The sequence below is a fragment of the Protopterus annectens genome, chromosome 3.part1 (genome assembly GCF_019279795.1).
Source record: "Protopterus annectens isolate FY-2018-M chromosome 3.part1, PAN1.0, whole genome shotgun sequence".
NCBI lineage: Eukaryota > Metazoa > Chordata > Ceratodontiformes > Protopteridae > Protopterus > Protopterus annectens.
The window spans coordinates 480,645,833-480,670,723 of NC_056732.1; the positions used below are offsets into that span (position 1 = coordinate 480,645,833).

Genomic DNA, 24,891 nt, shown 5'->3' on the forward strand with positions numbered 1-24,891 from the left:
TTCAGCTTTTTTGATCAGTAGAAAATGACTCTGAGACTGATTTCTCAATTCCATGTTACCAACTGCAACAGGGAAGTAATTCCACGCCCATTGACATACTTAATAACGTAAGGAGAGAAGTGAATGATGGTGGACTGTCTGTGAGTGGACAACAAGCACAACCGTTACATTCTTCAACCCAGAATGAATGGTATGAGGAGCAGAATAGAGAATTCCTCAGACTGGAACATTACAACAAAATGGACTTTAATAAATGGTTGAATAAGAATATTAATGTCATAGAAACAGGCTGAAATGAGAATGTGACGGTTTCTGCCTCATATGGAGGTATGCGTAATTTGCTAAAAGACAAAATGTTAAAATTTAAACTTTTATCACTTGGCAATTGTTTTTTAACTGAATGTTTAAAGCGTAAACACGTCCCAAAGGGACTTAGAGTGACGAAATTTCCGAACAATACAATTGAAGGTTCTGAACTATTTAAATATGTGATTAACATTTTGAATGATTGTGGCCTTGCCCTAATAAGGGCAATTATAAAAAACAATGATAATATTTTAAGAGGTTTAAAGGATGAAATTGATACATTAAATAACAAGATTCAACAGAATTTGATGTAAACAGTTACTGAACATAAACAGAAATATTTATTATTATTTAAAGATGTTGACAATGCTACTTATAAAAACCATAAACGCAAGTTGTCTTATTAAACAGAGATGATATAGACAACAATGAGGGAAAGGCTTATTGTTTGAGCAACAAAAATAAGAACAATGAAAGAAGGGGGACGTTTTTAGATCAAGTGAGAATGGAAATAATATACCCAGAAGGGACCTTGAAAATAATGGGGGAAGGTGGCGTGGTGTTGAAGAACATGGAGATGAGAATGCTGCTTAGGCAATGTAGGACCCAGGAGGTCCGAGAGAATAAGGAACCGTGCAGCATCCATGACATATGCCCAGGTCATGGGGAGACAACAACCCCAGTTCCAAGGGGAACAAAAGAAATATATCCAAAGACAGTTGAGACAGAGGAACAGATAAATGTTGGCCAAAGTATTCATATAGACACACTTATTAATAATGGTCAGGTACAATTAAGAACAGGAAATATTGAAAAGGAAGGGGTGATATGTACCATGGACAGCTTCCATATTTATAATTATACTGATGTTGAGGTTAATTCAAACCATTTTAGCCTTTTTAAAAAAGGATTTACTTTTATCCCGAGCAAAAGAGGGAACATAGCCAATACTATATTGGATGTGAAAACGTTCATGAGAAAATTACATTTTGATATCATGTTTAAGGATTCCCCGAAATTAGATACTTAAGTTATGCTAAAGAAAAGGAGCCTTTACAACCCCCTTTTGCATCCTGAACTTACTAATTATGAAACTTTAGTAACTAGAGATTAGGGATTGTTTTTCTTCTAGAATGAGTTTTAATATGAATTTAACTAAGGAAGAACAAGTTGTTTTAGATAATATCAGGAAAAACAACACAGTGAGTCGTGAAACTGGATAAGGGGTAGCAATCATGACACAATTGAATTATTCAGCTAAAATGTTGAACATCTTAAATACAGATGGAAGATATGTTCAGGTATCCCAAAGAGAAGTGGATATTGCATATAAAAATAGATATGATTCTAGAAGATAACCTTTTTCAAGGTAGAATAAATGAACAACTATTCAACTTTATGAAGGTGGAAAAACCATTTATCCCAGTTATGTTCGGGATACCTAAAATCCATAAAGATATAAATGACCCACCCCTGAGACCAGTTGTGACTTTAGGAGGTTCCGAGACGCAACCGTTGGGCATATATGTGGACAAAAAGTTAAAACCATTTTATGGGTTATACCCTCATATTTTAATAGACTCATGGGATTTGCTAGCTAAGATAGGGAGATTGGAATTCAACCCTAATTTCTATTTCTTGACTATTGATGCAAGAGATTTATTCTTGATTATTCCCCAACAAATGGGACTTGAATGGTTTGAAGAAATGATAGCAAAATTTAGAATATTAGATGCAAATGATCTCCAAATAGTTCTGGAAAACATGGAACTGGTACTAAAAAAACAATTTTATATACTATCAAGGGGAATATTATCATCAACTAGATGGTGTTGCAATGGGTGCACCGTGTGCACCAATATTTGCGAATATAGTGATGTTACACTGGGAAAAACAATATGTTTTTAATAATGGGTTTGTAGAACATATAAAAGCATATTATAGGTTTCTGGATGATATTTTTGTTATATGGCAAGGCACCCTGGATCTTATTATGGAATTTATGAGTTATCTCAATGGGTCCACAGAATTTTTGGAATTTACGTTTGAAACTGGGGAAAATTAAGTACATTATTTGGATGTCAACATTGGGAAATACTATGTGAATGGCAGGTATATATCCTAGGTGTACAGGAAAACTTGTTTTTCCAACTCATACCTGCATTATGAGAGTGACCAGCCAATGATACAGAAGAAAAACATCTTGAAAGGTCAGATGGTATGGGTGGCATGTATGACATCAGTAAAGGAGGAGTTGGAAAAGGAATTGGTGTATATTGGTGAGCTTTTCTGGGACCGGGGTTACCCCATAAGGGTTATAAATAGATTGAAAGATGAAATCTTAACAGATTGGGGAACTAAATGCATCCCATTATTAAAAAATTCTGGGGGAAATAATCAGGATAACATTACGGTCCCTAAAATTAATAAAGAGAACAGTAATACAACTTATATGGAAACAACTTATCATAAGGACATAGGCAAGATTTGTAATATCATGAGAAAATATTGGACTTTATTTGGTGGTATGTTCAACAGGTTGGATGTGTTCAACAACCCATTAAAATTGAGTTTTAAAAGGAATGCTAACGTGAAAGATTTATTGGAAAGAGGATTAACGAAGAAAGGGGACAAAATGCAGGGCAAGTTCAAGTGCGGGAGGTGTCCCCAATGTTTTTTTATAGCTAATAAGGAAGAGCTATGGATTTCTGTCCCACAGTTTAAAGACAGACAGAGCGCAGTCTCAAACAGAGAATCTATGAGCACATGTACGAAATTAGCCGGAAAAAAGAAACCAATGCATTATTCAGATATACAATTAGATGTGTGAATGCAGATTATAATTTTGGATTCTGGAAATGATAAAACCAAAAGAGAGGTTTCTTCTAGGGATTCCGTTTGTCTGTGTAACCTTTTTACCCTTTGCCTGGATATACTGTAAGCAGTTGGAGACATTCCGCCTTCCTGAGAGCCGCTCGAGACATGAAGCCCATTTCTGAGGCACAGTGACAGTCTCCATTTGAACTCCAGTCTTCTAGTACACAGTACAGTGAGCCTCCCCCTTGACATTCTTGAGAATTTGTCATAGTTTAGAATAGATATTATTTTATGCAAGAATAAATCACATAGCTGATTTCATAATGACCCAATAGCCCTACATGAAATAACTTCTCCTCTGGCTAATACGTAACATTATCTGAGTGTTCTTAAAGAAACAGCATTATTCACATAATATTTACATCAAGCAATGCTTTAAAGGCAAAGTACTGACAAATATACTATTTCTACAATATTATATCACATACAGCATGCAGTAACCCAAAATGCTAAAATGCATAATCTGTACATGTAGCTCTGCCTTTTTTATTTTATATTCCATAGTAATGCAAGCTGTATCGTTTGGATATAACCCAGGATGATGATGTCGCAGCTTTGGCCTTACCCTTGACTCCACATTTTGTACCCCACACTTGCAATTTGACCCCATTTTGCATACAGGAAATAGGAAAGTACATTTATTCAAGTGCACATAAGGTGGCATCCAATCACTACCACGGCTGATTAAATATCAGTTCCATATTCTGTGCCTCATCTAGGTTACTTATGAATGATATTTTTCTGACTTTTAATATCACCAAATTATATGCTGTGATACTTTTCCTTTTCACTATAAGCACTATTATCTTTATGTTCTGATGTAACTTGTAACTCCCTAATTAAAACTGATTAAAATTTATATAATACTAAAAAAAGGCTATGTCTGTCTAGAGAATGTTTATTCAATGACTGCTTTTACATTGGATATTTTTCACACAGATCATGAGTTTTGGCTGATTATTTCGTCATTTAGTGTGTTTGGATTTTGTGTTTTTGGAAATGGTTTGAAGTTACCCATTGCAGACTTTACCAATTAAGTTATTTTGCATTCTTGTCTTACGCAGAGATTATCAGTCAAAGTGTGCCTACCAGAATATGCAACTAGTGATTGTAAAGATACAAAAGAGATGAGAATTAAAATGTAGACAGTATTATACTTTAGCGATTATACGTATGAGTGAAGGAACGAATAATGGAAAGGACATTGAAGTTAATTTAATATACTTGGTGGATTATTGAAGTTAATTTAATATACTTGGTGGATTATTGAAGTTAATTTAATATACTTGGTGGATTATTGAAGTTAATTTAATATACTTGGTGGATTATTGAAGTTAATTTAATATACTTGGTGGATTATTGAAGTTAATTTAATATACTTGGTGGATTATTGAAGTTAATTTAATATACTTGGTGGATTATTGAAGTTAATTTAATATACTTGGTGGATACCTCAAGTGCCTCTAGGTTTAAGGACACAACAGGAACTGGATGAATGAAGTGAGAAAAATCCAATTTTCTCATAATGCTCTTGCAGTTATCTAAATAAAACCTTAAAATGGTGTTCCTTGTTACTTTAACCATAGCAGAAATCATTAGCTCCTACCACAGTTCACCAGATATTAAAAAAGAAGCACAAGGCTTACCTTCTTCCCTAGCATAGAACTTTTAAAGCTCAAAGAAAAAAATCTAAGTGAAATATCAGTGCAATAACATAAAAAAGCAATGTTAGTATACAAACCCCAAAAGTCATATTAATTTGCACAAGAGTCTTCGAGCAGCTTTCTGAATAGCTGTTAGACTTGCATAGTACTATTCTGGCTTGAGTTCATATGTCTGTAGCATTGATCAATAAAAATTTGTTTAGACTGAATGTTGATTTATATAAGAATGGAATTCATCAATATGATAGGAGGAAGTAAGAATGAGAAAATTATGAGGTAGTGAATAGTCTATATGGTATATCTGTTAATTTGCATTTATAATAGTTTGGGTCAGTTGCTGTACGTTTCATTTAGTCTTATATGACTGTGTGCATACAGTATACAGCAACAATGTGCAGATTAACTCTGTGTGATACAGAGTCTTTTCTTAAGTAGCAGAGGAAAAATAGGATACACATTAGGAAATCAGAATAAATAAATGATAGTCATGAAGCCCTCAAAACAGACACGCTAGTACCCCACAGAATAATCATTTTTACTTATGGGTTGTATGGCTGTACACAAGGAATTGTCCCTCATTATCTTTTGGCTTTGTCCCTGATTCTTCTGCTAACAGGTTGAGAGGCATTATCTTTTGCCAGAGTCAGGCGAAGTATGTACAGAAAAATGGCTGTAACTGTTGGGTAGGAGGTGGGGGCTGTCCATGGGTCAAAGTAAGATTGTTTATTAGGGACTTAGTTGTTTGCTGTTAATCTACACTTGAGAGATACTTTTGCTGTGCTTCGACATTACGAAGTTCCAGGATCATTCATTTTGTGGCAGAATGTATTTACCTAGTCTTTCTTCACGTGGGTAAGCACTCCAGGGAGCTCAAAGTGTATTCATTTATTGCCGAAGGTCATGGCAATTAGTCTTCATTTTTTTCTGTCTGCTATAAATTAGGCACATTTGTGCAGAGCTCTTTGCTGAACAGTGGTGGTTAGCAGTACCCTGTATAGTAGCAAACCTATAAAGCTAGTACTTTGGACTTTAACCTGTAACACAGAAGGGCTTTATGTGGAGCTAAGCTTAGAGCAGCTAGTTAATGAGTCAAACAGCTATAATACCGGATCATAGCAGTATCTAACATCTAGCCTTAACCCTAGTTACCACTCAGGTGAGCCCTGTAAAATCAAGTCCCTAAACTATAATAGTCTATAGCAATTTCTTAATGTCTCTGTGGCCAGCTTGATAGATATGGGCATCCTGAGACAATGTAGTAATTGTCTCATGTACTCAGACAATCTTTTAATCCTTAAAGAAACTAAAACTGTATGCAAGAGATGTGCGTACATAACTTCCTTGTAAGCAAAAATATTACTTACAGACAAGGTTATCAAGAACACACACAAACACACACTCACACACACACACACACACACACACACACACACACACACACACACACACACACACACACACACTACATCCTTCACACATACCACTCACCACATACATATAGACCTTCAAATGCTGAGGCACTTAAAAAAACCTTTTCAAACATCAAAGATCTCCTAAGCTATCAAACAGCAACACCTATCCTCAGCAACAACTAAAGCTCACACCACACCACATATAAGCCTACATGCAATTATATCCCAAGAACAAAGCCAATAAAACAGACAAACACTACCTAGTACTCATGTCATATTGGATTCTGTTGTACAACACACATGCCCCTCTCACCAGTCTGGACAAGGAGACGTTCACAGTTAGTTTCCTATGTGCATCTAGGATCCTCAACATCACACACACTCAAGTCAATGCACCCCAGGTACCAATATGATTCTATCGTGGTCCATGTGGGTGTAAATGACCTGAAACATACCTCACTGGACTGTATGAAAAGAGACATACTGGATATCTCTAAATATGTGTCACCGACAGGTACATACCTTTGCAGCATTCTATCTTTGCCAAGGATCATGCCACAGTATGAACAGAAAATTATTGATTTTAATAATTGGCTTAGTTTCTGGTGTCATTCTAGGGGAATCCACTATCTACCAGTATGGGAAGACTTGGTTAATAGACCACTTTGCTTTGCCAAGGGTGATCTGCACCTGCCCCCCCACCGGCTTTCAGTTATTGACAAAACTTTATCCACCCTTCTGGAGCCTTTTTAGGCAATGTCAAAATGACAGTACCACCAACACAGTAAAAAAAAAAAAAAAATCAAAGCAACCTTAAATTGTTACTGCTCATTTGTTTAAAGCTGCAGGTAGTACTCCGACAGTGGATGGCTACAGTGCCTTCCACTCATTTAGACCAACAGCAGCACAGACAAGGGATAAAGGTGGAGGTGCCTCAATCTACGTTAGCAAGAATTACAACTTGAGGTTGGTAAACAGGATGATGCCCTGGAGTTCATCCATGCCCAGGTCTCCACAGATAAGGTTCCTTACCATGTCCTGACCAGGTACAGGTCACTCTCTATGACTCACAAAGTTAACAACTCTTACCTTACTAGAGATGCTCAACATCCAACCAAATACCCTATTCATGGGAGACTTTGACTACCCCTCTATAGACTGGGAATGTACACTGCCTCTAACTCACAGGCTCAACATTTCCTGGACTTTATCAAAACAAACACCCTGGAACACATAGTGGACACTCCCACCAGAAGATCAAACATATTGGACCTACTACTCACAAATACGGGAGAGTGTTGCACCCCCCACATCATGTCCTCATTAGACCTCATTTCAACCTGGAAAATCCAACTAAAGCCATAACAAGAACCATTCTAAAGCAAACTTCATCCTATTAAGCAAAAATTCACAGCCCCTCTAAACCCCAAGAACACAGCTACCTATGTAACATTATTTGCAGAAACCCAGTACAAACATGGAAATGTCTTCATTGAGGCTTCCATACTTATCAGAAGTAAGCCTAGATCTAACACCAAAAAGAAACCCCACTGGGAGAATCCTTACCTTAATCAGGTATATAACAAAATACAAAGTCATGGCCAAAATCAGAAAGAACAACTCTCATAGAGACAAGAACTTTCTGATTCAACTAAACAAGAATGTAAGAGGTCTAATAAAATACAGCAAGGTCAGTTATGAGGTCAGGATAGTGTCCTAGGCTAAGGGCAATCACAAGACCTTCTTTAGCTATGTCAGGGACCTTAAATGTAACACTCAGCAGTGTGCAGAACTGATGATAAATGGCACAACTTTCACTGACCAGAGTGACATAGTGACATAGTGACATAGTGAATCTACTGGTTGATAAATTTAGCTCTAACTTCACCCCTCACTCCCTCCACTACCTCCTGTGAAATCCCTCCTAGTATATCCCCCAATTATAAACAGAGCAGGTTTTGGTGGCAACTGCTAAGGCCAAAAACACTGCTTCAGTGGTCCCCAACAATATCCCTGGTTGCTCTTAAATAGTCTAAAACATGACATTGCAGGACCACTTGAGGTGGTCTTCACCTACAACCTCAAAACAGGTTACAAGCCAGCTGAATGGAGGGCTGCCATGGTCATCCTTCTTCATAAGAATGGACTATCAGCCAATCCCACTAGGAACAACAGGCTCATCAGTCTGACAAGACTAATATGCAGAGCCATGGAGCAAATTATCATGGAAAAGCTCAAGAAGGATATAGGCAAACTACAAATACTTGATCCATCCCAGTTTGGCTTTGTTAACAGAAGGTTTTGCCTACTTAATCTGGGAGACTTCTTTAAGAGGGTCTCCAAGGCTATGGATGAGGGAAATATGGTGCATACCACCTACCTTGACCTGGCCAAGGTGTTCAATACAATATCTAGCTCAGGTATTGTTGACAAACTCTCATAACTAAGCATATATCCCTACATAACTCACTGATTACTGACTGGCTGACAGATAGGACACAAGAAGTCAGGATCTTTGAGATCACCTCCACCAGGAGACCAGTCACCACCAGAGTACCCCAGAGCTCTGTGTTGGGCTCACTCTTGTGTTTGGCATCTACCTCTTGGAAGTCAAGGCTAATGTCAAAGGCTTCTGGCTCAACAAGTTCGCAGGTGACTGTAAACTTGGAGCTATCATAAATCCCCCATGACACCAATGTCCTACAAGAGGGTCTAACACAAACAAATGACTTGTACCAAATCCATGAATTAATACTCAACATGAAGAAATACATTATATTGCCCTTTGGGAAATAGTCCAGTCAAGTTACTTACTCCATTGATAAAACGCCCCTAAGAGCTGGCCCAATAGTTAGTGATCTGGGAATATATAGGTTCATAGGTTGGTACTGGGCTATCTGCCCGAAGGCATATATTAGCCCAGCCACATTGTGCGGTATTCACCACCCCTTTAGTAGTTCCCTAGACCCTTGTACTAGCAGCTAGTACCCTTGGCCCCTATCTAGTAGGGCTGTTGGTGTGATCCCCGGTGTGAACTTTCTGTTACCCATCTACTCATCAAGGTTCATCTTGAAGAGTGATAGTGAGGGGCTCTGTCTTATGTAGATCGGGACCCTGTTCCATAGTAAGGGAAGTCTCTGCAAAGGGAATCTATCCCTCCAGCATGTTCTATTCATTGTTGTGTTGAGGTTTATATCCCTAGAGTGTGTAGCTCGAGTAGATTTGGTTTTGCTAAGATGGAGCATGTTCAACAATTCTGGGTTGGACATGGCTCTGTACATTAGACAGAGATCACCTCTGAGAAAGCCGTATGCAACAGAGAACAGTCTTAGCTTTTTCAGTCATAAACATTTATCTGGCCTTCCACCAGCACATAGCCAAGATAGTAAGAAAATCAATCTACGCAGTCCAGCTCATAGGCAAGTTTATGGGTCCAGGTCCAGGTCCAAGGAAGTTGTAGTACCCCTCTACTCAGCCCTTATCAGACCTATCATTGAGTACAGTGCCCCCTTTGTCATGTACCTAACCAGGTACTTTTAACATGTGGAACACCCTTAAAGGTTCCTCACCAGGAGAATCCAGGGTATGAATACCCTGTCTAACACAGACTGCCTTTATGTCCTATCTCTGTACTCAGTCTCCTACAGGTTACCGAGAGGTGATCTATGTCTGTCATATAAGGCATCCTGAAATCCAGTTCTAATGGATTTCTTGCACATCCGCAAAATAAACAGCAGCAGAAACACTAGATCCAAGGACCTGAACTTTACCTGAGACATAAATAGAACATGCTAGAGATGGATATGTATCTCAAAGGATCCTGATTTTATAGAATAATTTCCCTATCTACATGAATCTGAGTTTGACCCTGACAATGTTAAAACAAATCCTTCATCATTGGATGGGAAATCACAAATTAAACCCCAGTCTGCCCCCCCCCATGTCTCTGATGGACAGAGGTTGACAGTAAGTAAATTAACACCCCACATAACCCCTAGCTACTTCCTTACTAACATACCTCACCATATAAACATCCAAGGAACTTGTTTACAAAACCAGGCTGGGTTGCATAACTAGGCTTGTAAAGACTCTGGCAGTCATTAGCTTAGTATAAACATATGAATCTATGAACCCTGTGGTTTGTTCAGTTTAAACAATATGGCTTTGCAGGACTAATGTGCATTTGTGTGAAATAAATTGGAATACTTGGGTTACTATGTGTTTATGTGATACAAACATGTTTGTTTTAATTAATAATTTATTAATTTTTACCACTGTCAGACATCTGATGTGTGCACAGTCAACAAATGGGGCTATAACTGTTGCTTATGTAAGGGCTGTCTGTGGATAAGAATATCTGACTCTGGCTGTAGAACTAGTGTGCAATTATGTAAAGTAAGCTGGAATACTTTATTATGGCAATTTTTTAAATCGCAATTGTACATTTGAGGTATATATGGTCAAGTGGCTGCAACTGATGGGAATGAGCATTGGTAGATTATAATGACACCAACTTGAATGGTTTTAAATCAGAAAGGTGGATCCAAAATAATACAAGCATTTATGCATTGTCAAAAAACAAATGTGTATGTGGGGGGAGGCATGATTTAAAATACATCCAGGGCCCAAGATGCATTTAAGCCACCACTATTACTATGTCTGTTTATACATACATACATACATATATATATATATATATATATATATATATATATATATACACACACACATGTATCTTTCTCTCTCTCTATATATATATATATATATATATATATATATATATATATATATATATATATACATACATAACCACACACATTTCCAACAATCCCCAGCATTATCTAACTTCCTTTAATATTGGAAAAGTTCACAGCAAGTAGACTATGGTTTTGCCTGTGGTGGGTTTTTCAATGCAATAATCATTAACTTAGTATAAACATATGAATCTATGAACCTGTGGTTTGCTCACTTTAAACAATCTGGCTTTGTAGGACTAATGTGCATTTGTGTGAAACAAATTGGAATACTTGGGTTACTATGTGTTTATGTGATACAAACATGAAGTTCATTATTGTTTTAATGATAATTTATTTTACCACTATCAGACATCTGATGTGTGTACAGTCAACAAATGGGGCTATAATTGCTGCATATGTAAGGGCTGTCTGTGGATAAGAATGTCTGACTCTGGCTGTAGAACTAGTGTGCATCTCTGTAAAGTAAGCTGGAATACTTTATTGTGGCCATTTTTAAATCACAATTGGACATTTGAGGTATAGATGGTTAAGTGGCTGAAACTGATGTGGATGGGCATTGGCAGATTATAATGACAGCAATTTGAATGGTTTTAAATCAGAAAGGTGGATCCAAAATAACACAAGCATTTATGCATTGTCAGAAAATAAATCTGCATGTAGGGTGAGGCATGATTTAAAATACACCCAGGGCCCAAGATGAACTTAAGCCACCACTATTACTATGTATGTTTGTATGTATATATGTATGTATGTACATGTATCTCTCTCTCTCTCTCTAGATATATATATATATATATATATATATATATATATATATATATATATATATGTATATATCTTCTTCTTTACCTTTTGGCTGATCCCATTAGGGGTCACCACAGTGGATCATCTGGTTCCATTTCTTCCTGTCCTCTGCATCTTGCTCTGTCACACCAACCACCTGCATGTCCTCTCTCATCACACCCATAAACCTTATCTTAGGCCTTCCTCGTTTCCACTTACCTGGCAGCTTCATCCTTAGCATCCTTTTCCCAATATACCCAGCATCCCTCCTCAGCACATGTCCAAACCAATGCAATCTCGCCTCTCTGGCTTTGTCTCCACACCGTCCAACCTGGGCTGACCCTCTAATATACTTATTCCTAATCTTGTCTACCTTCATCACACCCAGTGCAAATCTTAACATCTTTAACTCTGCCACCTCCAGCTCTGACTCCTGCCTTTTTGTCAATGCCACTGTCTCCAACCCTTATAACATAGCTGGTCTCACTACACTCTTGTAGACCTTCCCTTTCATTCTTCCTGGTACTCGTCTGTCATAAATCACTCCTGAAACTCTTCTCCACCCACTGCACCCTGCACGTACTCTCTTATTCATCTCTCTTCCACACTCGCCATTATATATGCATAACCACACAGATTTGCAACAATGCCCAGCATTATCTAACTTTCTCATAAACACCTTTAATATTGGAAAAGTTCACAGCAAGTAGATTATGTTTTTGCCTGTGGTGGCTTTTCAATGCAATAATCATTAATTGAGCACAAACTGTCTTTATATGAATGATGTTCAAATACATAGTTAATCATATGACAAAGCAAACACTAGAATTAACATCATATAAATGTAAATGTAGCGCAGCAAACATCAACAGACAATAAACAAATAGAAACAATACCCACGCTACATGCCACAAAGCAGTTGCCACAAGCAGCCGATCATCATAAAAAACACACACTAGGGACCAGGCCCATTGCAATCCTTGCGTAAAAGAGAGTCTCCACCCTGCGCATCATCCACACAATTCCACACTGCTCTCCAGTGGTAAAAAATGGAATTATCCCTCCAAATTACATTAAACTTTTTAAGTCATTTCATTCAAGCCTGGAGATTTCATAGTCCCTAAATTAATAATCCAGCTTCTTTCCTTATTATGAATTATTTTATGTTTTTTTGTGTTTTTATCAAAAATACAGAGCTACTAACTTAATCAATAGTAGTAATGGTGAATATAGATGTAGAATGTTTAAGAACATGTACTTTGTTCTCTCTTACAATTAATATTGATGATGTGGAGAGATATTCTATGTGTCCACATATATGATGTTTGGCCCACCTGTTCCACACAAACATACAACCATATAGATTTCCCATTCCGTAGTGCAAGTGATGAGGTTCTAATCTCATAAGTACTGAGGTATAGGCAGATATAAAACATTTTGTCTTTCAAACCCTTTTACATTGTACACAATTACCACAAGAGTAGGTACTTTTTAAACTACTGTCAAAATGCTTAGTAATATCACTTCTTTTTTTGTAAGATGAAAAACATTGCACCACTGCCAGAGTTTTGCCACATTTATTGCACTGTTCCAGTACAACATTACTAAAAAAAGAAACCTCAGACAAAATAGACCATTGTCTGTTCAAAACCTTTCTAATACAAAAATAATGATTACCATAAGTAGGAAGTAATCTAACTGGTTGTTGTCCTTTAACCTGTTGCTTCTTGTTTTTCAATAAATTACTACGGGTTATGTTTTCACCTTTTCCTTACTTTTTTAAGCATTGTTGAGGCATGCCCCTCCATGTAAAGGTATCCTCCATTTGTTCTGCTTGCATTTAAAACTCATTATCATCATTAAATCTTCTCTTTAATCTTAAAAGTTGAGATTATGGAATATTTTGATTAATATGCAAGGGTGACAGCTACGTGCAGATAAAACTGCATTTTTTTTAAAAAAAAGGTTTCCTATGTAAGGTACTACTAAGAGACCCATCAATTAACTTTGTAGTGGTGATGTCCAGAAATTGACTAACAAACAAATCTGTAGCATTTGAAAAATGTATGCCCATAATATTAGTATTTAAATAAGCCAACAATTATTTAAGTTCTAGAAAACTTCCAGTCCAAATACCCAACAGTCATGGTGGGATCTCCTCTTCAGTTTCAACTGTGACAAACTCTTATTATTTTGACCATCATATAAGTACTTAATCTAAAGTAATTCATAAAAATATCAGCATTTATGGGGGCAAATGTTGTACCCATAGCCATAACACTAGTTTGTAAATAGCATTCCTTCCCAAAATAAAACACATTTTTTGTAAGTGTAATTTCTAATAATTCCAAAACAAACAGAAAATTTCAATAACATTGAACAAATAAGACAATAAATGTTGCTCAAGATTCTAGTACACAGCAAAATATATAGAAGTACTGAAATTAAAACATTTACATATATATATTTTATTTTTATTTTATTTATTTTACATTTGTTAACCGGGATAGTCCAACTGGATGCATGTCCATTTTCAGTGGAGGCGCAGGGAGAAAAGCTCCATGGAATAACAAATCATCATAACATGTCACATATTACAAATAACAAATAACAAATATATTATTTACAGAGATTAGATGGGCAGACAATACAAATTACATATAGAATATTTTCAGTGATTAGAAGAGCAAACATTATAACAAATCATCAGGTAGTGTTGTTAAGCAAGAGAATCGGATAAAATTACATAGTAGACTACCTAGCAGATTTGCACATTCCAGAGACAGATTAACCAGGTTTGATACAGTGACATAGCCAGTTTGTCCCCAGGTGTTGTTTGAGCCTAGTTTTGAACTGACCAAGTGAAGAGAGTAAGGTAATATCACCTGGTAGAGAGTTCAATGATCTACCTACAGAATTTATGAAGAGTGAGTCACCGGCTGAGTTATTAGTTTTACATATCTGAATAAGGAGTCTGTTGGAGGAGCGCAGCAGTCTAGGATTATTACAGAGGGTGACAAGATCTTTAAGTGCAGGGGTATTGTTAGGATTATATATGATTTTATGGGCCATAACCAATTGGTTATATAGTATTAAACTGGGTAGTTCAAGCCATCCAAGCTGGATTAGATTGATGCAGTGATGTGTCCTAAAAGGCAGCCCAGTGGCAAACCTGGAAATGTGGTTATGGCAGATTGAGAGCTTGTTCATGACAGTCTTGTTAACATTAGAGAGAAGAGGGGATGCATACAGAAGAGTAGAGAAAAGGTGAGATCGAGCTATGGAAACTTTGGCTGGGGGGGGGGGTTAGGAAGGGTTTTATTCTGTAAAGTGACCCTAGTTTTTTATTGATGGTTTTAATCAAATGGTTAACATGTAGGTCGAATTTTAGATTATTATCTATAATGACACTGCGGTGGTGGTGCTGCGGTAGCATTGTCGCCTCACAGTTAGACGCTGCCCGTTCGATTCTCAGTTAGAGCGTCTTCTATGTGTCGACATGCGTGAATGGGCGTTCCTTCGTTGAAGGTTGTGCGTTAGGCCTGGCAAGCCAGCACATAAAAATCTACTGCCAATCATTAATGGACTGGAGTTCCGCTGTGGCGACCCCTAACCGGGAAAAGCCGAAAGACACAATCAAAAATCTATAATGACACCTAGTAGTTTAGTGGAGAGGTCAGGAGAGATTATTGTGTGGGGTGTAGCCCCCCCCCACCTATTTAGCTTTTATATTTATGAATCTCATTTCACTGAAAACTAACAATATAAAATCAAAAGTAGGTGGGGGGCTATGCCCCCCACATCCCCCCTAAATATATACACTAACTCCAGGATTGCACTACAGTGGGGAAAAGGGCATATACATTTTATTTGCCCAACAGTACTTACATTCAGTGAAATGAGTTTTCAGTGATTTGAGCTATCAGCAATATGGTGTCAGTCATATATACGCATGTGTGTGCGTGTCTGTATATATATATATATATATATATATATATATATATATATATATATATATATATACACACACATATATACAGTGGATATAAAAAGTTTACACACCCCTCTTAAAATGCCAGTTTTTTGTGATATAAAAAAATGAGACCACAATAAATCATTTCAAAACTTTTCCCACCTTTAATGTAATCTATAACCTGTGCAATTCAATTGAAAAACAAACAAATCTGTTAGAGGAAAAAATATAAAAAAATAAAAAACATACAATATGCTGGTTGCATAGGTGTGCACACCCTTAAACTAATACTTTCTTCTGTGTGCACACCCTTAAACTAATACTTTGTTGAAGCACCTTTTGATTTAATTACAGCATTCAGTCTTCTTGGGTAGGAGTCTATCAACATTGCACATCTTGACTTGGCAATATTTGCCCACTCTGCCTTGCAAAAGTGCTCCAAATCTGTCAGATTGTGAGGGCATCTCTTGTGCACAGCCCTCTTCAGGTCACCAAACAGATTTTCTATTGGATTTAGGTCTGGGCTCTGGCTATTCCAAAACGTTAATTTTCTTCTGGTGAAGCCATTATTTTGTTGATTTGGATGTATGCTTGAGGTCATTGTTGTGTTGAAAGGTGAAATTCCTCTTCATCTTCAGCTTTCTAGCAGACACCTGAAGGTTTTGGGCCAAAAGTGACTGGTATTTGGAACTGTTCATAATTTCCTCCACCTTAACTAAAGCCCCAGTTCCAGCTAAAGAAAAGCAACCCCAAAGCATGATATTGCCACCACCATGCTTCACCATAGGGATGTGTTCTTTTGGTGATGCGAAGTGTTGTTTTGGTGCCAAACGTACCTTTGGGAATTGTAGCCAAAAAGTTCAGCCTTGGTCTCATCAGACCATAACACATTTTCCCACATGCTTTTGGGAGACTTGATGTATTGTATTGCAAATTTTAGCCGGGCCTAGATGTTTTTCTGTGTATGAAAAGGCTTCCGTCTTGCAACCCTACCCCATAGTGCAGACATATGGAGAATACGGGAGATTGTTGTCACATGTATTACACAACCAGTACTTCCAGAAATCCCTACAGCTGTTGCTGTAGGTCTCTTGGCAGCCAGCCTGACCAGTTTTCATCTTGTCTTTTAGCAATTTTGGAGGCACATCGAGTTCTTTGCAACTTCACTGTTGTACCATATTTTCTCCACTTTTTGATAACTGTCTTCACTGTGTTCCATGGTGTATCCAGTGCTGTGGAAATTTTTTTGTACCCTTCTCCTGACTGATACCTTTCAACAATGGGATCCCTTTGATGCCTTCTAAGCTCTCTGTGAACCATGGCTTTTGCTGTAGCAGGTAACTGAGTAAATGTCAGGAAAATCCTGCTAGGACAGCTGAACTTTATTTGGGGTTAATCAGATGGCAGGTATGTACTCAAGAAAACTGAATTCTGTAATTAAATCAAAAGGTATTTCAATGAAGTATTAGTTTAAGGGTGTGCACACTTATGCAACCAGTGTATTGTACGTTTTTTATTTTTTATATTTTTCCCCTAACTGATTTGTTTGCTTTTCAATTGAATTGTACAGGTTATAGGTCACATTAAAGGTGGGAAAAGTTTTGAAATGATTTATTGTGGTCTCATTTTTTTATATCACAAAAACCTGAAATTTTAAGAGGGATGTGTATGCTTTTTATATCCACTGTGTATGTTTGTGTATGTATATATAAATATATATATAGATATATAGATATATATATATATATATATATATATATATTTTAGCCGCAGTGGTGCAGCGGTAGCGTTGTCGCCTCACAGCAAGAGGTTCTCCCATTTGATTCTTGGCTGGAACGCCTCCTGTGAGGAGTCTGCATTTCCTCCCCGCGGTCGAGTGGTGTTCGAAAGACATGCGTAGGGCGTGCCTTCGTTGAAGGTTGGGCATCGAGCTGGCACCTCGGCACTGTAAAAATCTACTGCCAGTCATTAGCAGACCAGAGTTCCGCTGTGGCGACCCCTAACTGGGAAAAGCTGAAAGAAGAACAACAACATATATATATATATATATATATATATATATACACACACACACACACACACACACAAACACACACATAAAAGTACTGAAGTTAATAAAAGCATTCAGCATTACCGTGTATGTGTGTGTGTGTGTGTGTGTGTGTGTGTGTGTGTGTGTGTGTGTGTGTGTGTGTGTGTGTGTGTCTATATCCTCAGCATATTAATCAAAATATATAGATACACTGATAGAACCCACCTAATCAAAATAGAGGAAACCACCTCAAGCAGTAGACCCGGGACGAGTGGTATAGCCCAGTGATCGGTCTTGCGGCCTCTGTTATTCAGGATATACTCCTCTGAGGTGCAGGCCAAAACCAGTGGGCTATTGCTGACCAAGTTTGCTGATGACTGCAAGCTGGGTGCGGTCATCAATTCCCCAAGTGATGTGGATGTCCTCCAAGAGGGTCTCACCCAAACAAATGACTGGTGCCAGAAACAGGGCCTGAAGCTGAATGTCAAAAAAATGCATCATCATCCCCTTTGGGGAAGTGGCATCCCCACATATTATCACATTAATAACAACCTCCTAAGCACGCAATCAGTCATGAGGGATTTGGGTACCCAGGTTGATAGCAACCTGACCTTTGAGTACCATGTTGCTTCCGTTGTATGGTAAGCTTTCTACATGGCCCACCTCAAAAGTAAGGGTATTTCATCCAGGGACAAGGAAGTCATAACATACCTGTATGCCCTCCAAGAGGTTCTCACCCAAACAAATGACTGGTGCCAGAAACATGGCCTCAAGCTGAATGCCAAAAATGTATTATCATCCCTTTTGGGGAGAGTGACATCCCCCACATATTATCACATTAATAACAACATCCTAAGCATGCAATCAGTCGTGAGAGATTTGGGCACCCAGGTTGATAGCAACCTGACTTTTGACCAGCATGTTGCTTCCATTGTACAGTAAGCTTTCTACATGGCCCACCTCATAAGTAAGGGTATCTCATCGAGGGACAAGGAGATTATAACATCCCTGTATTCTTTCCTTATAAGGCCAATTACTGAGTACAATGCCCCCTTCAGCACGTACCTTGCAAAGCACATCTGCCCTATACAGATAGGCTAAAAGCACTGTTCCTCTACTCAGTCTCCTACAGACTCCTCAGAGGTGACCTCTGTCTGGCATACAAAGCAATCTCAGACCCTGCCTTGTTGGGACTGCTGAGTATCCACAAGTCAAGCTCCACTCAAGTAACCCGCACACTCGACCTCAACTGGTCTGTGACATCAATAGGACTTGTTGTTGTGCCCCAAAGACTCCACCTTCTGTGGGATAGACTCCCTCTCCCTGTCAAGCAGAGTACCTTATTATCCCCTTTTAAGCGCAACCTGGATAACTGGATGGGAAACAGAAAATACACCCCTGGGATTCCACCTGTGTCCCTACTGGACAGGGGCTTTGGGTGCTGATTTGTCTAAACATGGGCTAAATCTTGGCTAGGCTTATAAGGACTTGAGGACCAATAGGCTAGTAAAACTTGCTACAGTCCTATGATCCTATATATACATATATATATATATATATATATATATATATAGAGAGAGAGAGAGATATAAATAGATGTAGAAAGACATATAGTATCACTATTATTATTATTGTTGTATCTTGGTGTAGGGCACTGGATCAAATGACCAGCTACACTGACATGCATATAATTGATGTAAGAAAATTGAGAAAACAAAGGTCGACACACTTTGTACATTCTCTGGAAATTACCTCGGAGTGGACTAAACCAAGTGTGTACACCCTGACATGGTGTACTGCATTCCATACACACTCCCTACTAATTATATATACTTAACTCTGAGATCACACAATCCCTGTGGAAAGGGAATATTCACATACCTGGGGATTGTTGATCTTGCACACCTGTCGACCATCTGTTTGTGTTGACTAAATGGTGTCAACTATACATTCATGCTAGTATATTCATGTAGTTTGTAATAGCTGCAGCATTACTGCACTGCAGCTAAAAAAAATTGAAACTCACCCCAACAAAGCTAGAAAACAGGCGCTAACATGGGCCCAGCAAGGACAGACAAGTCTGGCAGCTACAGGGATGTGTCAGAAGGGTATTGAACTGCAGTCCATCTTATATGCAGCTTGATGAAATGAGTGACCCTTATGGTTTCCTAATGATATACTGAGCCCATAGTCAGGACCATAGCTAGCTCATCTGCTGTCTGGACAATCACCCAGACTGGTGCCTCCTCAACCCAAAGTTGAGGCTCAAAAATAGATCTTCCAAATGTTGAGGACCAAGAGTATGAATAAATGAGCTGAGGACAAAAGAAAAAGGTTTCCCCACTTCTGTAACTGTAGCATCTACAATTGTAATAAGCACCTTGTTACAGTTACTAGCACACACTAATCTTCGTCACAAAGGCATTTACTTATGAAAACCAAGTATCTTTGTAACTTAGTAAATGAATGTTGATACTCCATGTGTGCCCCACTTGCACCTGCCACGTATGTCCCCTAACAAATGTATTGCACCCAGGGAAGCTTTACCCCTTCAACCTGCCCTAGTTTTGACTCTCTAAAGTAATCATATGCTGAGCTGATAAAATGACAAGTTTCATTGTTTTTTGTGTGTGTGTGTGTGTGTGTGTGTGTGTGTGTGTGTGTGTGTGTGTGTGTGTGTGTGTGTGTGTGTGTGTGTGTGTGTGTGTCTTTAATGAAATCTGGCTATGGGTGTAGTGGGGTTTGCACTCCCACACTACCCATAACTTATATAATAATGCTCCCACTGCACAATTTAGAGGAAAAGAAAAAATGTCACCTAGGGCAAGCATTTTTAAATTTTAGATGTTAATGGATGAGTTACTGTTTTCCACTTAGCAGTGCAGCATGGGCCAGTTATAGATTTCATTTTTTAGGTGTTCCAGCTGAAGGCACTTCAATTCATTTGACTTGTTTTTTTTGTCAGTTCTTGCCTCTGCATGTAAACCTGTCCTACTAATGATTATGTTTTTGAATAATAATAATTTTATTTCGTTATTTAATTTCCATTAAATCCAGCACACTGTTCAGCCAGATCCTTTAATGCTCAGAAATGCTGTATGTGGTCTTTGAAGTTTAGAACAGGCTCTTTGTGTTTCAAAAAACTCCTTCCTCCCTTCTTGAGAAATCACTCACTTTATGGCATGAAATCTCAGTCTTAGTCATTATAAATGCTAACTAACCTCATCAATTTCACAAAAATACAGTTAGATGTATACACTCCAAACCAGGAAAAATGGAAAAACGAACCAAAAGACAGGTTGGAGGATGATGGATCCTCTTTATTAAAGCACACTTACCATCTTCGTCAGTGGTATAAAGTCATTTCTACCATTGACAAAAGCACTAAAGTGTGTTTTAATAAAGAGGATCCATCATCCTGCAACTTGTCTTTTGGTTCGTTTTTCCATTTTCACAGTTAAAAGTATATGACACAGCTTCTGTCTAGGAAAAAATCTGTTTGTAATGACACCGTGCCATATTGTATTGAATAATGCACCCACTGTCAATCCATATTGTCCCTAACATCAAAGAAGCATTTCTAATTGCATAGAATGTCATTTTCATATTAATCTCACAAGATCTTTTTTGTTTAATTTATTCTGCCATTATTTTCTTTTTCATCGCACTTGTCTTAGGGTCAGAGGATGCGATAAAATGTCAGTGTAGCCTGCTGTATGTGAGTGAGTGCGTTAATAACTTTTCAACAGTTGTTTGGATGTAAATTGCATTGCTTCTGCAGTTGCTTTAAATTCGTAAGAATATTGTGCAAAGTATAGTAAAACCAGTTGTTATTTGCAGGTCACATGGCACGGTATAATTCACTCCTGAATCAGGCACCAAGTCAGCCTGTCGCAGTTCGAGCCATACCTGGTCCCCGAGGTGAACCAGGACGACCAGGAGCACAGGGTCGCCAAGGAGAACAAGGACCAACCGGAAGACCAGGATTCCCAGGAAATCCGGGCATTCCAGGCACACCTGGTGCACGAGGTAAATTACAGTAAAGCCAGGTCTTGTTTAAGTTTAGAAATATAGCACAAATATCAAAATTACTGTAATAAAATTGTATAAGTACAAAAGTGAGTAATCATCTTGTCTCTCTTAAGTAATTACTTTTGACCTTTTCCTGTTGGTTATTGCATGTTCTTGAATTTCAAACTGGTCATCTTTCACCAGGCTTGCAAATTTCAAGCTTTTGATAAGTCAGTGCTAAAACCGCACATCTCAGTAAAAAAAAAATCATATTAATTGGGTATGAACACAGTAATGGTTTGCGAAATCACATACTGCTCCAGTGTTGCAGTGTGATAAATAGTTGATAATGGTGAACATTCATACAAAATACCTCTGTAAACATTTAAGATTATTCAGGAGTAAATTTTTCCATTGTCACAGGAAATATTATATTTCAGAATGATTAAATGCATGCTGGGTGTGGTTTTCATTTTCCTCTCATAATCCTTTGCATTCTACATTTGTGTTTCTAGCAGGCTTTGCTCCATCCTTTGGTTTCTAACGAAGACCAGTGTTTAAATGATTCAGAAACTAATCAGAATTTAATCTTAAAAATATCTTCTTGACATTGAAGGCCAGCCAGCATGTAGTTCTGGAGTACTGAACACGTCTCCATCCTTCAGGACCATAGTCTTCATTTAGGAGTAAACTGGGATGCCAGAGCTTGATTACAGTAGTGCAACAGTAGATGTCCAGTACTGTTTTCTCCTCTTCTCATAGAATGATGAAGCATGTGAACACTGGCCTGCAAGTGCTAGGAGATGGAAGTCGGGCAGTGCATTGTGACCGACCTTTCAGGCAAGCTTACAGCTCTAGAATATGTTTGCTATCACATGCATAGATCCATACAATATAACAGTATAAGTGTAAAACGCGAGTGAAGTGCATTTATAAAGCCATACCATCACATGTAAAACTCCAACAGATAGAATAGCAATGCACGAACACTCATCCATACTGATTATTCAGACAGTGACAAAATATACCCATAATGATAGTAAGTCATGTGGGGAGGGCACACATGCAGAGATGACTACCCAGATAAGCAACCACACCTCAGTGGTACAGAGCAGAATGACCACACTAATCATATTTAGCGTTGTAAACCTTTGCTTCAACAGAAAACAAGCTGCTTGGATTTTAGACTTAGTATCATAGCATTGTTGCACTTTCACCTGATTTTCCACTGGCTGAAGTGGAAAGTAGATGCTTTGGAGGAAAATCAGTGCCCTGATTTGATCTTGCTGGTAGCAAAGAACATCATGGACATCAAATTTCTTGCTAACATGTTAAAAAGCTATTTTTAAGAAGGGCCATATGTTTACATTTACAAAGATTCTGATTTTTTATAATCATTAGTATACAGATTGCAGTATGCCTGAAATTCTATTTCTCAGACAGTCATATATTTATGGAATTAACACCTCTGCCCAAATGTTGACAGCTAAAATATTCACAAGTGACATACTGGCTGTCTGAATTTAGCAGGTGTGATCTGTAGAGTGCTGTCTAACAGGGCAGAAGTACCAAGAGCTGACCCCAGACATTATCAGACAGGATTGGATTTTTATTTGCAACTGGATTTGCTTTTTAATGTTTACGTGGATAAACAGAAGACGGCTACTTTTGCAGCACACATTCTAAATCAGAATTACCTGCCTAAAGTGTGCTCTGAGAAAGTAAAGGGAACCTGAATTTGTTATATTTCCCTGTTCTTTTTTCCACATTTTGTACACAAGTCCATTCATTGTTCCCAGGTCGTGTCTCCCTATGCTACCGACCTTCAAGTCATCCTCTGACCAGGCTCAGCCCATTCATTCCCCCATAAGAGAGACATTATACCCACCAAGGGAAAACAGTCATATAGGCAGCCTTGTGTGTTGTCTGTGCCCTCACCAGAACCCTGGCAAATAAAGGTGCATGTTATGGCTCTAACCCCACCCTGCTGGTGAAGCAAGCACCTGTATTATTGTAGGAACCTAGGAACCACCTACACCCTTATCCTCACGTATGCATGCATGTAACTTTGCATGTAGAGGCAAGAGCTACTGCCTCCATTTCTTTGGGGGGAAGGGTGGCACAGCACATGTCCTATTTGCTCTATATCACTGCCACACACAAAGCCTCTGCTTTGCCCTGGAGCATCAGTGAGTCAGCTGTGTCTCCCTCCAGGATGGGCATATGCCCATCCTTCTCTGCCAAATCCAAAAAGAGCCAAAGAATCTATTCAAACTCAGGTCATCTGGGCTGCAGTCAGGGCTTTATACCATGAAGATGACTAGTCACTTTCTGAATTTGAACATTTTAACCAAATATGTACCTTTATTTTTGTCAAGTCCTTGTTCATAGGTAAGTACTAGGTAATCAGTCTGCAGTCCATTACATGTCTAGCCAATAACCCACATTTAAAGGTCCCCTCCAACCTCAAGGAGGGCATTACAAGATAGATTAAGGAAGAATTTGAGGCTCTCCATTCATTTGGGTTTATATCCCTTTATTGAATTGCTATTTGGCAACTAGCAATTCATCGAACCTCTGTTTATTGAAGCCGCTATTTATTGACCGGCATATTTTCCTAGGACAAGCCAGCAGTTGGCCAGCATCTGGAATTTGCCCTTTTCCCTACTGTAGCGTAATCTTGGAGTTGTTATATTTAGTTGGGGGGCACAGCCCCCTACCGTAGCATGTTTTAAATTTTATGGGTTTTTTTTACGGTCTCTTATTTGACCTACCTTTTGTTTGCCCTAGTTAATATTTGCTTAAAAAGCCATTCAATGAATAGGGTTTTGCTAAACAGAGGTTTGATGAATTGCTATTCGCTGAATAGCAATTTGATAAACTGATATAGAACTCATCCAATTACCTAGGTGTAACTTGAATGTGGCAAGGATGCTACGCTACTTGATAAGTAGTGGAAGTTTGTTGGGATATGAATCTAGCATGCCAATGTGTCGCATTTATCTGCTGATGTAAGTCGAATTATTACTTTTACTACCTTTGCTGTTGGTCTGAATGACTAAATGAGTAGTCGCAG

General features: G+C 38.2%; 1 protein-coding gene across 2 annotated transcripts in view; it reads left to right on the plus strand.

Moving 5' to 3' along the window:
* The window catches only part of COL14A1 (collagen type XIV alpha 1 chain), a gene marked incomplete at its 3' end in the record, with an annotated part of 1,869,522 nt that extends 1,847,689 nt beyond the window's left edge, over window positions 1-21,833 (plus strand). For both annotated transcript variants that reach the window (XM_044066920.1, XM_044066919.1), the window contains 1 exon segment: window positions 21,645-21,833. In XM_044066920.1, coding sequence (XP_043922855.1) covers window positions 21,645-21,833 — 189 coding nt within the window.
* Window positions 21,834-24,891: the final 3,058 nt, after the last annotated feature.